Genomic DNA, 16,079 nt, shown 5'->3' with positions numbered 1-16,079 from the left:
GTTGGCAGGATTAGCAGTAGGGGGTGACAACTAAACGTGTAGTAGTCGTGGCCGAGTGGTTAAGGCGATGGACTTGAAATCCATTGGGGTCTCCCCGCGCAGGTTCGAATCCTGCCGACTACGATTCACTTTCTGTTTACATCTCCTAGTAATAATTCGGATCCGTTGTATTTCCAGGTTGTTGTAGTAATAGGGCTTCAAGGTACAGTATGGGGTGAGACGGCACACGACTCACAAAAAATAATTTGGGCAGTAAACTATGTAGTGCAATGACTGGAAGTAAGGAAGTGGGATTATCAAGTGTTTAATTTTGATCAGAAGTACATGTTTTATTTTCAGTATTTTCGGTTTGCTCTTTCTGCCCTACAGTAGAAAATACCCTCCTAAATATATTTTCATGAACAGATTAGGCACTGCAGGTTGGCAGAATGACTAGTAAAAATTCGGATCCGTTCTATTTCCAGGTTGTTGTAGTAATAGGGCTTCCAGGTACAATATGTGGTGAGCGGCAATAGTGTGGTAGTCGTGGCCGAGTGGTTAAGGCAATGGACTAGAAAGCCTTTGGGGTCTCCATTGGGGTCATTGGGGTCCAAAACAATACAGTGCAAATACAGTGATGTTCTTGGTTATTTTCTTTAATTATTTTAGGTTAATCTGTGAAATGCTTTTATTTTCAGTATTTTCGGTTTGCGATTTCTGCCCTAGAGTAGAAAATATCCTCCTAAATATATTTTCATGAACAGTTTAGGAACTGCAGGTTGGCAGAATGAGCAGTAGGGGGTGACAGCTAAATGTGTAGTAGTCGTGGCCGAGTGGTTAAGGCGATGGACTAGAAATCCATTGGGGTCTCCCCGCGCAGGTTCGAATCCTGCCGACTACGGTTCACTTTCTTTTTACATCTCCTAGTAATAATTCGGATCCTGGTCCCTCAACACCGTGTCCAAAACAATACAGTGCAAATACAGTGATGTTCTTGGTTAGTTTATTTTGGTTTTTTTTAGGTTAATCTGTGAAATGCTTTTATTTTCAGTATTGTCGGTTTGCGATTTCTGCCCTACAGTAGAAAATATCCTCCTAAATATATTTTCATGAACAGTTTAGGCACTGCAGGTTGGCAGAATGAGCAGTAGGGGGTGATAGCTCTCTGTGTAGTAGTCGTGGCCGAGTGGTTAAGGCGATGGACTAGAAATCCATTGGGGTCTCCCCGCGCAGGTTCGAATCCTGCCGACTACGGCTTCATTCTGTTTACATTTCTTAGTAATAAATCGGATCCAGTGCATTTTCAGGTTGTTGTGTTAATAGGGTTTTCAGGTAGAGACACAAAACGAGTAATTTTTATGTTGTGAAATTATCAAGATTTTCAAGTTATTTATGTAGCAATTCAAACTATATTCAACAATACAAGCTATAAACAGAAGTAGATCAATAAATAAAAAAAAAACAACTATTTACTACGATTCACTTTCTGTTTACATTTCCTAGTAATAATTTGGATCCGTTCTATCTCCAGGTTGTTGTAGTAATAGGGCTTCCAGGTACAGTATGTTGTGAGTGTTGATCTGTGTAGTAGTCGTGGCCGAGTGGTTAAGGCGATGGACTAGAAATCCATTGGGGTCTCCCCGCGCAGGTTCGAATCCTGCCGACTACGATTCACTTTATGTTTACATTTCTTAGTAATAATCCGGATCCAGTGCATTTTCAGGTTGTTGTGTTAATAGGGTTTTCAGGTAGAGATACAAAACAACACGAGTAATTTTTATGTTGTGAAATTATCAAGATTTTCAAGTTATTTATGTAGCAATTCAAAATATATTAACCAATACAAGCTATAAACAGAAGTAGATCAACAAGATAAATAAAAACAACTATTGACCTAATACTAATCAGAATAAAAATCACCTGGTCCCTCAACACCGTGTCCAAAACAAAACAATACAGTGCAAATACAGTGATGTTCTTGGTTAGTTTCTTTATTTATTTTAGGTTAATCTGTGAAATGCTTTTATTTTCAGTATTGTCGGTTTGCGATTTCTGCCCTAGAGTAGAAAATATCCTCCTAAATATATTTTCATGAACAGTTTAGGCGCTGCAGGTTGGCAGAATGAGCAGTAGGGGGTGATAGCTCTCTGTGTAGTAGTCGTGGCCGAGTGGTTAAGGCGATGGACTAGAAATCCATTGGGGTCTCCCCGCGCAGGTTCGAATCCTGCCGACTACGATTCACTTTCTGTTTACATCTCCTAGTAGAAGTTCGGATCCGTTGTATTTCCAGGTTGTTGTAGTAATAGGGCTTCAAGGTACAGTATGGGGTGAGACGGCACACGACTACGATTCACAAAAAAATAATTTGGGCAGTAAACTATGTAGTGCAATGACTGGAAGTAAGGAAGTGGGATTATCAAGTGTTTAATTTTGATCAGAAGTACATGTTTTATTTTCAGTATTTCCGGTTTGCTCTTTCTGCCCTACAGTAGAAAATATCCTTCTAAATATATTTTCATGAACAGATTAGGCACTGCAGGTTGGCAGAATGACTTGTAAAAATTCGGATCCGTTCTATTTCCAGGTTGTTGTAGTAATAGGGCTTCCAGGTACAATATGTGGTGAGAGGGAATAGTGTGGTAGTCGTGGTCGAGTGGTTAAGGCGATGGACTAGAACTCCATTGGAGTCATTGGGGTACAAAACAATACAGTGCAAATACAGTGATGTTCTTGGTTAGTTTCTTTAGCTTTTTTAGGTTAATCTGTGAAGTCGTTTTATTTTCGGTTTGCGATTTCTGCCCTAGGGTAGAAAATATCCTCCTAAATATATTTTCATGAACAGTTTAGGCACTGCAGGTTGGCAGATTGAGCAGTAGGGGGTGATAGCTCCCTGTGTAGTAGTCGTGGCCGAGTGGTTAAGGCGATGGACTAGAAATCCATTGGGGTCTCCCCGCAGGTTCGAATCCTGCCGACTACGGTTCCTTTATGTTTACATTTCTTTGTAATAATCCGGATCCTGTGCATTTTCAGGTTGCTGTGTTAATAGGGTTTTCAGGTAGAGAAACAAAACGAGTAATTTTTATGTTGTGAAATTATCAAGATTTTCAAGTTATTTATGTAGCAATTTAAACTATATAACCAATACAAGCTATAAACAGAAGTAGATCAACAAGATACATAAAAACAACTATTGACCTAATACTAATCAGAATAAAAATCACCTGGTCCCTCAACACCGTGTCCAAAACAAAACAATACAGTGCAAATACAGTGATGTTCTTGGTTAGTTACTTTAGTTTTTTTAGGTTAATCTATGATGTCGTTTTATTTTCAGTATTTTCGGTTTGCGATTTCTGCCCTAGAGTAGAAAATATCCTTTTAAATATACAGTGGAACCCGGTTATCTCGCCCTCGGTTAACTCCACAACCCTATTAAGTCGACGTTTTTGAAGTGGAACCGCCAAATTCTCGCTTTTTCTACGCATTTTTTATCGGTTATGTCGACTTTTTTTATGTCGCGGAACCCTGATATCTCGAGCACAAGGTGGGGGAAAATAAGAAATTTTAACGTCAGTTATGTCGATCGGCACTGTGCAGCCGCAGAAGAACTCGCGCAAGTGGCGGAAAAATCAAACCTTACAGATACTACAGGTGTTTGTATTGTATACTGGTGAATCTCTGCTGTTAGTAAGTGCACATATGCATTTTTTTGTCAAATGTTATGTGATGAACGGAGCGCGCTCGGCTTCAACTCTTACCGGCGCGTTGCTCCTTGCCGAGAGCCGTGCTCCTTACTGAGTGCACGCGAGCAGGGTAAGGAGCACGGCTCTCGGTAAGGAGCACGGCTCTCTCGGTAAGGAGCACGGCTCTCTCGGTAAGGAGCACGGCTCTCGGTAAGGAGTTGAAGCCGGAGCTTCAGAGAAAGCGGCCGAAAGCACCTGCCACGCCCCTTCGCCGCTCACGTTTGAGACTTTTCTGTCCCTCGTTTTGGTTTCGGGTTCGGTTTTGGATCTTCCGGGTTTTTTTTCCGGCTTCGCGCCGTGCCGTCGGTCGGCTTTTTCGGACACTTTGCTTTGTGTGTTTGTGCGGATTACTTCAGCCTGATGGTCATAAGTTTTCCGACATTTAGTTATGTTTTTTTTTTTCCACATGTGGACTAAATGTGAGACGGCACTGTGCAGCCGCTGTTTTTTTTTTTTTTTTTTTGAGCGATCTGTGTGTTTATAATGTTGGAGAATATAATAAAGGTTTGTATGGAGAATGGACGGTGGTTTGTATTGTATACTGGTAAATCTCTGCTGTTAGTTGGTGCACTTATGCCTTTTGTTGTTAACAAACGTATGTACATTTTTATAGCATGCTGTTGTGTAAAAAACCCTCCAAAAACACGTGCATGCACATTCTCATTTATTAACGCACATCATGTACATAAAGAAATTTCAAGCACATTAATATATTGCCGCCATTTTGTTTTCGTTTATCTCGATCATCGGTTACCTCGATGCTTTTTGGCGACCCCCCAGGACATCGACATAACCGGGTTCCACTGTATTTTCATGAACAGTTTAGGCACTGCAGGTTGGCAGGATTAGCAGTAGGGGGTGACAACTAAACGTGTAGTAGTCGTGGCCGAGTGGTTAAGGCGATGGACTTGAAATCCATTGGGGTCTCCCCGCGCAGGTTCGAATCCTGCCGACTACGATTCACTTTCTGTTTACATCTCCTAGTAATAATTCGGATCCGTTGTATTTCCAGGTTGTTGTAGTAATAGGGCTTCAAGGTACAGTATGGGGTGAGACGGCACACGACTACGATTCACAAAAAATAATTTGGGCAGTAAACTATGTAGTGCAATGACTGGAAGTAAGGAAGTGGGATTATCAAGTGTTTAATTTTGATCAGAAGTACATGTTTTATTTTCAGTATTTCCGGTTTGCTCTTTCTGCCCTACAGTAGAAAATACCCTCCTAAATATATTTTCATGAACAGATTAGGCACTGCAGGTTGGCAGAATGACTAGTAAAAATTCGGATCCGTTCTATTTCCAGGTTGTTGTAGTAATAGGGCTTCCAGGTACAATATGTGGTGAGCGGCAATAGTGTGGTAGTCGTGGCCGAGTGGTTAAGGCAATGGACTAGAAAGCCTTTGGGGTCTCCATTGGGGTCATTGGGGTCCAAAACAATACAGTGCAAATACAGTGATGTTCTTGGTTATTTTCTTTAATTATTTTAGGTTAATCTGTGAAATGCTTTTATTTTCAGTATTTTCGGTTTGCGATTTCTGCCCTAGAGTAGAAAATATCCTCCTAAATATATTTTCATGAACAGTTTAGGAACTGCAGGTTGGCAGAATGAGCAGTAGGGGGTGACAGCTAAATGTGTAGTAGTCGTGGCCGAGTGGTTAAGGCGATGGACTAGAAATCCATTGGGGTCTCCCGCAGGTTCGAATCCTGCCGACTACGGTTCACTTTCTTTTTACATCTCCTAGTAATAATTCGGATCCTGGTCCCTCAACACCGTGTCCAAAACAATACAGTGCAAATACAGTGATGTTCTTGGTTAGTTTATTTTGGTTTTTTTTAGGTTAATCTGTGAAATGCTTTTATTTTCAGTATTGTCGGTTTGCGATTTCTGCCCTACAGTAGAAAATATCCTCCTAAATATATTTTCATGAACAGTTTAGGCACTGCAGGTTGGCAGAATGAGCAGTAGGGGGTGATAGCTCTCTGTGTAGTAGTCGTGGCCGAGTGGTTAAGGCGATGGACTAGAAATCCATTGGGGTCTCCCCGCGCAGGTTCGAATCCTGCCGACTACGGCTTCATTCTGTTTACATTTCTTAGTAATAAATCGGATCCAGTGCATTTTCAGGTTGTTGTGTTAATAGGGTTTTCAGGTAGAGACACAAAACGAGTAATTTTTATGTTGTGAAATTATCAAGATTTTCAAGTTATTTATGTAGCAATTCAAACTATATTCAACAATACAAGCTATAAACAGAAGTAGATCAATAAATAAAAAAAAAACAACTATTTACTACGATTCACTTTCTGTTTACATTTCCTAGTAATAATTTGGATCCGTTCTATCTCCAGGTTGTTGTAGTAATAGGGCTTCCAGGTACAGTATGTTGTGAGTGTTGATCTGTGTAGTAGTCGTGGCCGAGTGGTTAAGGCGATGGACTAGAAATCCATTGGGGTCTCCCCGCGCAGGTTCGAATCCTGCCGACTACGATTCACTTTATGTTTACATTTCTTAGTAATAATCCGGATCCAGTGCATTTTCAGGTTGTTGTGTTAATAGGGTTTTCAGGTAGAGATACAAAACAACACGAGTAATTTTTATGTTGTGAAATTATCAAGATTTTCAAGTTATTTATGTAGCAATTCAAAATATATTAACCAATACAAGCTATAAACAGAAGTAGATCAACAAGATAAATAAAACAACTATTGACCTAATACTAATCAGAATAAAAATCACCTGGTCCCTCAACACCGTGTCCAAAACAAAACAATACAGTGCAAATACAGTGATGTTCTTGGTTAGTTTCTTTATTTATTTTAGGTTAATCTGTGAAATGCTTTTATTTTCAGTATTGTCGGTTTGCGATTTCTGCCCTAGAGTAGAAAATATCCTCCTAAATATATTTTCATGAACAGTTTAGGCGCTGCAGGTTGGCAGAATGAGCAGTAGGGGGTGATAGCTCTCTGTGTAGTAGTCGTGGCCGAGTGGTTAAGGCGATGGACTAGAAATCCATTGGGGTCTCCCCGCGCAGGTTCGAATCCTGCCGACTACGATTCACTTTCTGTTTACATCTCCTAGTAGAAGTTCGGATCCGTTGTATTTCCAGATTGTTGTAGTAATAGGGCTTCAAGGTACAGTATGGGGTGAGACGGCACACGACTACGATTCACAAAAAAATAATTTGGGCAGTAAACTATGTAGTGCAATGACTGGAAGTAAGGAAGTGGGATTATCAAGTGTTTAATTTTGATCAGAAGTACATGTTTTATTTTCAGTATTTTCGGTTTGCTCTTTCTGCCCTACAGTAGAAAATATCCTCTAAATATATTTTCATGAACAGATTAGGCACTGCAGGTTGGCAGAATGACTTGTAAAAATTCGGATCCGTTCTATTTCCAGGTTGTTGTAGTAATAGGGCTTCCAGGTACAATATGTGGTGAGAGGGAATAGTGTGGTAGTCGTGGTCGAGTGGTTAAGGCGATGGACTAGAACTCCATTGGAGTCATTGGGGTACAAAACAATACAGTGCAAATACAGTGATGTTCTTGGTTAGTTTCTTTAGCTTTTTTAGGTTAATCTGTGAAGTCGTTTTATTTTCGGTTTGCGATTTCTGCCCTAGGGTAGAAAATATCCTCTAAATATATTTTCATGAACAGTTTAGGCACTGCAGGTTGGCAGATTGAGCAGTAGGGGGTGATAGCTCCCTGTGTAGTAGTCGTGGCCGAGTGGTTAAGGCGATGGACTAGAAATCCATTGGGGTCTCCCCGCGCAGGTTCGAATCCTGCCGACTACGGTTCCCTTTATGTTTACATTTCTTTGTAATAATCCGGATCCTGTGCATTTTCAGGTTGCTGTGTTAATAGGGTTTTCAGGTAGAGAAACAAAACGAGTAATTTTTATGTTGTGAAATTATCAAGATTTTCAAGTTATTTATGTAGCAATTTAAACTATATAACCAATACAAGCTATAAACAGAAGTAGATCAACAAGATACATAAAAACAACTATTGACCTAATACTAATCAGAATAAAAATCACCTGGTCCCTCAACACCGTGTCCAAAACAAAACAATACAGTGCAAATACAGTGATGTTCTTGGTTAGTTACTTTAGTTTTTTTAGGTTAATCTATGATGTCGTTTTATTTTCAGTATTTTCGGTTTGCGATTTCTGCCCTAGAGTAGAAAATATCCTTTTAAATATACAGTGGAACCCGGTTATCTCGCCCTCGGTTAACTCCACAACCCTATTAAGTCGACGTTTTTGAAGTGGAACCGCCAAATTCTCGCTTTTTCTACGCATTTTTTATCGGTTATGTCGACTTTTTTTATGTCGCGGAACCCTGATATCTCGAGCACAAGGTGGGGGAAAATAAGAAATTTTAACGTCAGTTATGTCGATCGGCACTGTGCAGCCGCAGAAGAACTCGCGCAAGTGGCGGAAAAATCAAACCTTACAGATACTACAGGTGTTTGTATTGTATACTGGTGAATCTCTGCTGTTAGTAAGTGCACATATGCATTTTTTTGTCAAATGTTATGTGATGAACGGAGCGCGCGCTCGGCTTCAACTCTTACCGGCGCGTTGCTCCTGCCGAGAGCCGTGCTCCTTACTGAGTGCACGCGAGCAGGGTAAGGAGCACGGCTCTCGGTAAGGAGCACGGCTCTCGGTAAGGAGCACGGCTCTCGGTAAGGAGCACGGCTCTCTCGGTAAGGAGTTGAAGCCGGGAGCTTCAGAGAAAGCGGCCGAGAAAGCACCTGCCACGCCCCCTTCGCCGTTCACGTTTGAGACTTTTCTGTCCCTCGTTTTTGGTTTCGGGTTCGGTTTTGGATCTTCCGGGTTTTTTTTCCGGCTTCGCGCCGTGCCGTCGGTCGGCTTTTTCGGACACTTTGCTTTGTGTGTTTGTGCGGATTACTTCAGCCTGATGGTCATAAGTTTTCCGACACTTAGTTATGTTTTTTTTTTTTCCACATGTGGACTAAATGTGAGACGGCACTGTGCAGCCGCTGTTTTTTTTTTTTTTTTGAGCGATCTGTGTGTTTATAATGTTGGAGAATATAATAAAGGTTTGTATGGAGAATGGACGGTGGTTTGTATTGTATACTGGTAAATCTCTGCTGTTAGTTGGTGCATTTATGCCTTTTGTTGTTAACAAACGTATGTACATTTTTATAGCATGCTGTTGTGTAAAAAACCCTCCAAAAACATGTGCATGCACATTCTCATTTATTAACGCACATCATGTACATAAAGAAATTTCAAGCACGTTAATATATTGCCGCCATTTTGTTTTCGTTTATCTCGATCATCGGTTACCTCGATGCTTTTTGGCGACCCCCCAGGACATCGACATAACCGGGTTCCACTGTATTTTCATGAACAGTTTAGGCACTGCAGGTTGGCAGGATTAGCAGTAGGGGGTGACAACTAAACGTGTAGTAGTCGTGGCCGAGTGGTTAAGGCGATGGACTTGAAATCCATTGGGGTCTCCCCGCGCAGGTTCGAATCCTGCCGACTACGATTCACTTTCTGTTTACATCTCCTAGTAATAATTCGGATCCTGGTCCCTCAACACCGTGTCCAAAACAATACAGTGCAAATACAGTTATGTTTTTGGTTAGTTTATTTTGTTTTTTTTTTTAGGTTAATCTGTGAAATGCTTTTATTTTCAGTATTTTCGGTTTGCGATTTCTGCCCTACAGTAGAAAATATCCTCCTAAATATATTTTCATAGATCACAGAAGGTATCTGAAGTTTAGATCTTGATTAATGTAGTGAAACTTGTGTGTACCAAATGCCATAAATGTTTTATTGCAAATAACCAAATCGGATTGAATGAAAGCAAACAAAAGGGTATGTACAAGCCTTGCGTCTATGATGTACAGAATTTGAACGGTAAACTATATAGTGCAATGAGTGGAAGTAAGAAGGTGGGATTATCAAGTGTTTAATTTTGATCAGAAGTACATGTACACCACAGTGGTCTTACGTTTCTCATGCAATGTCTGAAATTAGTTTTATATATCTGAGATGTCTAGTTGTGGTGGAAATTTACTGGCAACCCAGGTTAATAGCACTAGCTGCACTATTTTCCCCAACTCATCCATACAATAAACAAATCCATCAATAGCAAAGATGTGATTTTTTTTTTTTATCATTGAATACAAGCTTTGGGTTACACAGTTCATTTATAAGTGGTTTGGTCCTTTAATATATATTTAATTATTTAACAAATCAAATTCCAAAAAGTATTAACCTTATAAACATGCGCATAACCGTTAAACATAATAGTTGTTTCGTTTGTTATTAGTTAGGGCAGATGTTTAAAAAAGAAGCACTTGTATAAAAAAAAAGCTCATGACAAACAGTGATGCTGAAATATATCAGATTTTCCTTGTTCCAGAGATTTCCCTCAGGTGCTCATAGTGCACTGGATGAACTGAAAGAAAGAAAATCGAAATATTCGGTTTAAAATCAATAGAATTTTTACATGAACATATTTAATTATTTGTTTTTAGCCCATTTTTTTTATCTCATGTGTAGTACTGTTATACTTACATCGTCATACTGAAACATAGCAGTTCCATTTTGTCCCTGGTCTCTCCTGCGGAATATATCTGAACACAATAACAACCATGTTATAAGTCGATGAATTACAGTAAACCTATTTCCATTGACACAAATGCTTATAAAATTAAGTAGAAATAGTCCAGTGTACCAGTCAGGCTTCTCAGTTTGACACAGCAGGCAACATAATCATCAAAATTGATCTTTCCCTGGGTGCTGTGGCGCTTCACGATACAGTTCATGGTTTGAGGACTTAACCTGTAACCTGGAGCCAAATATAGTACAATATTAACTTCTAATTAACTGCAATAAATTATCAGTCACAACCACATACAACTTCTTGAATGCACAAGATATAATAAACTTATAGGATGTATAGAGTCTTCTACCCATGGAGGTAACAGCTTGGTTCATTTCCTGTGGGTCCACTGTCCCACTCATGTCTTTGTCGATAGACATGAAGTGCTGTTTCCAGCCGTTAAGCACCGCCCACAGCTCCTTAAACTCTGCAAAGCCCATGGTGCCTGACATATCACGCTAATACAACAAAGCAAGTTAAAGAAAACAATCCAACTTAACGTACTGAAATTACACTATTTAATTCGTAGCAGTCTGGAAAATATTTCCAATGATCAAGTAAAGAATTGTAAAAAAAAAGAAAGAAAAAAAACCCCACAGTACTGCACATATTGTAGAATTTTCTTGCTTTCTCTTTCACATGAAGGAAAGTCCCCAATACCATTTTAAAAGCCATGTCAACAGATTCTTTGCTTGAATATGAACTTTAGAAAAACTGAAAATTCAGATTTTTTGCAATTGTGGATTTAATATACAGTACCTGTCTATACAGTGCATTATTGCTGTAATAAGCTTATATTATTTTAAAGATTTAACATTTATTCCTCCATTTTAATAACACAATATTGTTGCGTTTGACCGTGCGCATGGTCCGCATAATGACTAGAATTTCTACCAATTTGGTGCCGTGACCTGGGTGGTAAACTGCGATCATCTTTCGGGTGAGAGACAAAATACATAATGAGAAAGAAAGGATGAACACTTTAGACATATTGCATAAATGTTAAATATCTCTTTACAGAAAACTTTTTGAACACATGATTACAGGTTATTTGCCATAAAATAAGTCTTTGACAACCTAAAGCTCTCATGTTTCTTTCAGTATAGGCATTACATTAGAACAAATTAATTACTATATCTGATTCGAGAAATCTTGGCACGATAGCTATAAAGGATACGTCAAGCATGGCGATCATCAACCTGCAGGTCTCCAAGTTGAAAGCTATGAAAAGGATCAAGTAGGTAATAAATTTCAACTTTTTTTTTAATCCCTAACCACTTTTATAGTAACACAAGTATTAACCAGTCTTACGTTTGTAGCCTCCAGAGAAGTTGGCCTGTGTCAAACAGGTCTGGAGCTCCTCAGCAGATATTTGCCCATCCTGTGAACAAAAAAAAAAGTATGAAAATTGATTTTTTTATTTTGCTATCAGTAACTCTTTAATTGATCTGAAATGATGTGAAGCTACCTGGCCAGCAATAGAAGTGAAATATCCAAAGAGTGGGTCCTGCTGCTGGCCTGGGAATCCTCCTGGAAACTGGACAAGACACACAAGATAACATTCAACCTTTAACATCAATGATGTCATTAAAGGAGAAATAAATAGAAATGTGGTATTAATGAAACACTGTTTTAGCGTTATTACAGCATTATATACAGTACATACACAGATTAAACCTAAAGATATTATAAAAAGGCTATATACATTTATATTATCTTTAGGTATATTTAATATTTATACAGAGGTGTTCGCCCTTGAGTTTGACCTTGGTAACAGTATTTCCAGAAGTGCTGGATTAAGTTTTTCCAAAATTCTGAATTTCATGAGGAACAATCATTTTACACATTGATTTTTTTACACACAGAAACACCAGAGACATGACTACTCGTGTGGTAAAACGTCAACACTGGCTAGTTTGTTTAAATTTGTTTGTTCAGGTGGACTGGACGGGTTGGGCCATGAAAACTGGAGACACGCCCAGCAGTTCTGGAGCATTTGTTCTGGATACAATACTGATATATGAATAAACTCTGTGTGTGAGGGACGTATTTGGGATGTGGGATTAATCTGAATCCTTAAATCATGGCACAATAACACCACAGCTACTATTGGTGGTCAGTTAGTATTTTTAGGGTAGTTACTATTTTTTTTGCCTTAGTATTGGTCAGTTACTATTGATGGCAAGTTATTACTGGTTGGTAGTATTGGTTAGTATATTTTTTTATGGCCAGGTACTATTGGTGGCCAGTTAGTATCAATTGCTAATATTGGTTATTATAATTTTTTCGGCCAGTTAGTATTGGTTGGTAGTATCGGTTAGTACTTTTTGTCCAGTTACTATTGGTGGTCAGATAATATTGCTGGCTATATAATATTGGAGGACAATTAGTATTGGTTAGTATTTCTTGGCCAGTTACTATTGGTGGACATTTAGTATTGGTTGGTAGTATTGGTTAGTATTTTTTGGCCAGTTACTATGGATCGGCTCTGAGCCCTTTTCTGTTTGCAGTGGTGATGGACAGGTTGACGGACAAGGTCAGACAGGAGTCTTTATGGACTATGATGTTTGCGGATGATATTGTGATTTGTGGTGAGAGTAGAGAGCAGGTTGAGAAGAGCCTGGAGAGGTGGAGGTACATGCTGGAGAGAAGGGGATTGAAAGTCAGTAGGAGTAAGACAGAGTACATGTGTGTGAATGAGAGGGAGGGCAGTGGAGTGGTGTGGTTGCAGGGAGAAGAGGTGGAGAAGGTGGTGGAGTTCAGGTACCTGGGGGTCAAACATATGGTTTAGAGACAGTGGATGTGAGTCAAAGACAGGGGGTGGAGCTGGAGGTAGCAGAGCTGAAGATGTTGAGGTTTTTGTTGGGAGTGATGACGATGGACAGGATTAGAAATTAGTTTATTAGAGGGACAGCGCATGTAGGACGTTTTAGAGACAAGGTGAGGGAGGCGTGATTGAGATGGTTTAGACATGTGCAGAGAAGGGACACGGGGTATATCAGTAGGAGAATGCTGAGGATGGAGCCACCAGGAAGGAGGAAAAGAGGAAGGCCGAGGAGGAGGTTTATGGATGTGGGGAGGGAAGACATGCAGGTAGTTGGTTTGAAAGAGGCAGATGTAGAGGAAAGGGGGGCATGGAGACCCCTAAAGGGAGCAGCCAAAAGAAGAAGAAGACGACTATTGGTGGCCAGATAATATTGCTGGCTATATAATATTGGAGGACAGTTAGTATTGGTTGGTAGTATTGGTTAGTATTATTTGGCCAGTTACAATTGGTGGACAGAGTATCTTATTGTTCACTTCTTTTTTTTTTAACTAAAATGTAATTAAAGCCAGTTGAGGATTTTGTTCTGTTGGAGGTATTTTTTGGTCAGTTAGTATTTGGTGGTCAGTTAGTATTTGTGGTCAATGTATTTAATTGTCCACTGCTTTGTGCTTTCGTCTTATATAAATATTATTATATAATTTCACTAAAGCGAGCTGGAGATTTGTAGAACCAACACACAGCTACTAAGGTGCTGGAAAAAAACCGGAAGTGGTTTAGTGATTTGCAGCAATAGCGCAAGAACACTTAACTAATACTTACTAACATAATGCTCCATTTCTACAAATATAATGAATCTATAAAATAAGTCTATTTATTAACTTAATCAAAGCGCAAAACATCGAGTGTATTTACGCTGCGATTGTGTTTCAGATGTTCAGTAATAAATCAAATCATAACACGGTTCTTACCCCTCCTGGAAATCCGCCGGCGGGAGCTCCATAGCCTTGCCCTTGATAATTCATTTTTTCAGTTAAACAAAGTATTTCTTTATCCTACAACTTTAAAAAGTAAAGCGAATTATTCACAAAACCGACAAGCTTGTATCTCGTTTAAACCACGCCTTTTTCCGTAATGGCTTTGTTTGTGCGCCCGCCTAAGTCCCGCCTTCCAGAGCGAGCAGCGCAGTGATTGGTCTAATAAAGTCCCACCACCACTTCCAGGGCTATGATTGGCTGAAGGCTACAACTATGTTTGCACAGTAAATCTATATCCTGTTACAGTGTGAAATGTGAATTACAGATATTCTGTTATGCAGTATAAAAAAATTCCGTTACACACAAAAAAAAATAAAAATAATAATATATATATATATATATATATATATATATATATATATATATATATATATATATATATATATTAAAAAAAAAACCATCATACAAAACTCTACAAAGCAGCACTGGGACACTGGTTTTGCTGACAGTAATCATCATGCAGTTCAGTAGCAAACTGGACATCCTGTATCATTTCCATATAAATATACCTGAATATAATTATCAGTTCATAGCATATCATAGATATTGTAGAATATAATTTTTGCCATCTAGATTCATACCATTTGTATGTACAAAATGTGACCCATTTTCTCTAAAGCCTAACACTCTTCTATTTAGTAGTGACTGAAATCAATATCATATTGTGTGATATGATCTGACACAATTTGTAGTTGATTTCATTTTATGTAAAAATAAGTTTTTTATTGTATTAATGCACAAAATGCTAAGCTATGATATATGAAAAGTTCTGACTGTTACAAAGTGCTGACACTGGAGACTCTCCATAAAATGAAAACACTGACTTACAGAACACATCACCACCATAGGGCCCCTCTTCATAGCAACATAACCCCTAATGGCAGTTGTCATGTTTTGCAGGATAATATAATTGGCCACAATGCAAAACATTTTAAATAATAGTTTGAGGACCATGATATAAAGTAAGATATTGACTTGGCCTTCAAATTCCCCAGTGGAATTTTGAAGGATGTGCCTGAAAGATTGATCCATGAAAGGCCCAAGACGGAAGGCATGCTTTGACTGGTTTTGGTGGAACAAAGGGGGATTTACACATCTAGATCAGAGGTGGTTTTAATGTTATGGCTGAATGGTGTATGTGTATATATTTGAAATCTCCATATATATATTGAAAAGCACTACAGTTAGTCTCTAGATTTTATTACTATTATCATTTTATTATTATTATTATTATGATTATTATTATAATATTATATTATATGCAGACAGTATTTAATGAAAACACTGGTTATGAGGTGAACTGCAAGTTTAAATTTTTTCTTTTTTTCATCTGCCAGGTAGATGAAAACAAGAACTTGACAGACAAATGACCCAGTAGTGGTGATCTCTTGGTAAGTCGAGCCTCCTTCATTAAGCATTGCTGTCGTTCTTGGCATCAAATCTAACAGCCTCTGACTTCACCCTGAGATGGCTCATGGTGCCAATTACTCCATCTGGACACCAGTGGCTCTGACACAAGACTCACATAAGACCCATTTGTAGCTTTTTGTCAGACAGATTTTCATTTATAGTCCTCATGGAAGCATTATGAACTCCATAATTTTATGAACTCTAAAATGTTTCCAAGAGCATGTTTTGGAAAAAAAACACTACTATTATCTTTATCATACTTGATACAAACAGCTAGGATTAAGTCATTTTCTCCATATCCATCCTTCTTTCTACACCAAATCCACCTTATAATTGCTTGATGCTATATGCTCCAATAGTGTAAAGTGAGTTCCAGGTGACTTTATTAGTGGAAACACAAGATTTTGTTCTGGCTTCCTAATAGTTTGATAACATAGAGGTGTCCAAAAGTCCTAAATGTATCAGGGCAAAATGCAAAATATTTTATGCAAATTATTGCA

General features: G+C 38.8%; 1 protein-coding gene and 12 non-coding genes across 13 annotated transcripts; 12 read left to right on the top strand and 1 right to left on the bottom strand.

Annotated features, from left to right (window-relative positions):
- Positions 1-41: 41 nt before the first annotated feature.
- trnas-uga lies at positions 42-123 on the top strand. Its single transcript has one exon. It is a non-coding gene; the product is annotated as a tRNA-Ser (tRNA).
- A 675-nt stretch (positions 124-798) lies between these two features.
- Positions 799-880, top strand: trnas-aga. Its single transcript has one exon. It is a non-coding gene; the product is annotated as a tRNA-Ser (tRNA).
- A 271-nt stretch (positions 881-1,151) lies between these two features.
- On the top strand, positions 1,152-1,233 carry trnas-aga. Its single transcript has one exon. It is a non-coding gene; the product is annotated as a tRNA-Ser (tRNA).
- A 333-nt stretch (positions 1,234-1,566) lies between these two features.
- trnas-aga lies at positions 1,567-1,648 on the top strand. Its single transcript has one exon. It is a non-coding gene; the product is annotated as a tRNA-Ser (tRNA).
- Positions 1,649-2,133: 485 nt separating this feature from the next.
- Positions 2,134-2,215, top strand: trnas-aga. The gene has a single exon. It is a non-coding gene; the product is annotated as a tRNA-Ser (tRNA).
- A 661-nt stretch (positions 2,216-2,876) lies between these two features.
- Positions 2,877-2,956, top strand: trnas-aga. Its single transcript has one exon. It is a non-coding gene; the product is annotated as a tRNA-Ser (tRNA).
- Positions 2,957-4,598: 1,642 nt separating this feature from the next.
- Positions 4,599-4,680, top strand: trnas-uga. The gene has a single exon. It is a non-coding gene; the product is annotated as a tRNA-Ser (tRNA).
- Positions 4,681-5,711: 1,031 nt separating this feature from the next.
- trnas-aga lies at positions 5,712-5,793 on the top strand. Its single transcript has one exon. It is a non-coding gene; the product is annotated as a tRNA-Ser (tRNA).
- A 333-nt stretch (positions 5,794-6,126) lies between these two features.
- trnas-aga lies at positions 6,127-6,208 on the top strand. The gene has a single exon. It is a non-coding gene; the product is annotated as a tRNA-Ser (tRNA).
- A 484-nt stretch (positions 6,209-6,692) lies between these two features.
- On the top strand, positions 6,693-6,774 carry trnas-aga. The gene has a single exon. It is a non-coding gene; the product is annotated as a tRNA-Ser (tRNA).
- Positions 6,775-7,433: 659 nt separating this feature from the next.
- Positions 7,434-7,515, top strand: trnas-aga. Its single transcript has one exon. It is a non-coding gene; the product is annotated as a tRNA-Ser (tRNA).
- Positions 7,516-9,160: 1,645 nt separating this feature from the next.
- trnas-uga lies at positions 9,161-9,242 on the top strand. Its single transcript has one exon. It is a non-coding gene; the product is annotated as a tRNA-Ser (tRNA).
- A 411-nt stretch (positions 9,243-9,653) lies between these two features.
- sri (sorcin) lies at positions 9,654-14,278 on the bottom strand. The gene is made up of 8 exons (XM_046875828.1): positions 14,104-14,278; positions 11,837-11,905; positions 11,680-11,749; positions 11,546-11,589; positions 10,679-10,826; positions 10,441-10,554; positions 10,281-10,339; positions 9,654-10,161 (listed from the first exon to the last, which is right to left on the bottom strand). The coding sequence occupies exons 1-8, from the start codon at positions 14,155-14,157 to the stop codon at positions 10,135-10,137; spliced, it is 585 nt and encodes a 194-aa protein (XP_046731784.1). The 5' UTR covers positions 14,158-14,278; the 3' UTR covers positions 9,654-10,134.
- Between the last annotated feature and the right edge of the window lie 1,801 nt (positions 14,279-16,079).

Source organism: Silurus meridionalis, chromosome 20 (genome assembly GCF_014805685.1).
Source record: "Silurus meridionalis isolate SWU-2019-XX chromosome 20, ASM1480568v1, whole genome shotgun sequence".
In the NCBI taxonomy this organism is placed as follows: domain Eukaryota; kingdom Metazoa; phylum Chordata; class Actinopteri; order Siluriformes; family Siluridae; genus Silurus; species Silurus meridionalis.
Note: the sequence above shows the minus strand (reverse complement) of the source record. Positions and strands in the feature narration are given on the sequence as shown.

Bases quoted from the DNA above. Each gene is read 5' to 3' on its own strand.
- sri (XM_046875828.1), bottom strand. From the start codon at position 14,157: ATGAATTATCAAGGGCAAGGCTATGGAGCTCCCGCCGGCGGATTTCCA. The intron at 11,750-11,836 runs GTAGCTTCACAT...TTTTGTTCACAG, and splicing joins TCACTTCTATTGCTGGCCAG to GATGGGCAAATATCTGCTGA. The intron at 10,555-10,678 runs GTAGAAGACTCT...ATTTGGCTCCAG, and splicing joins CCAAGCTGTTACCTCCATGG to GTTACAGGTTAAGTCCTCAA.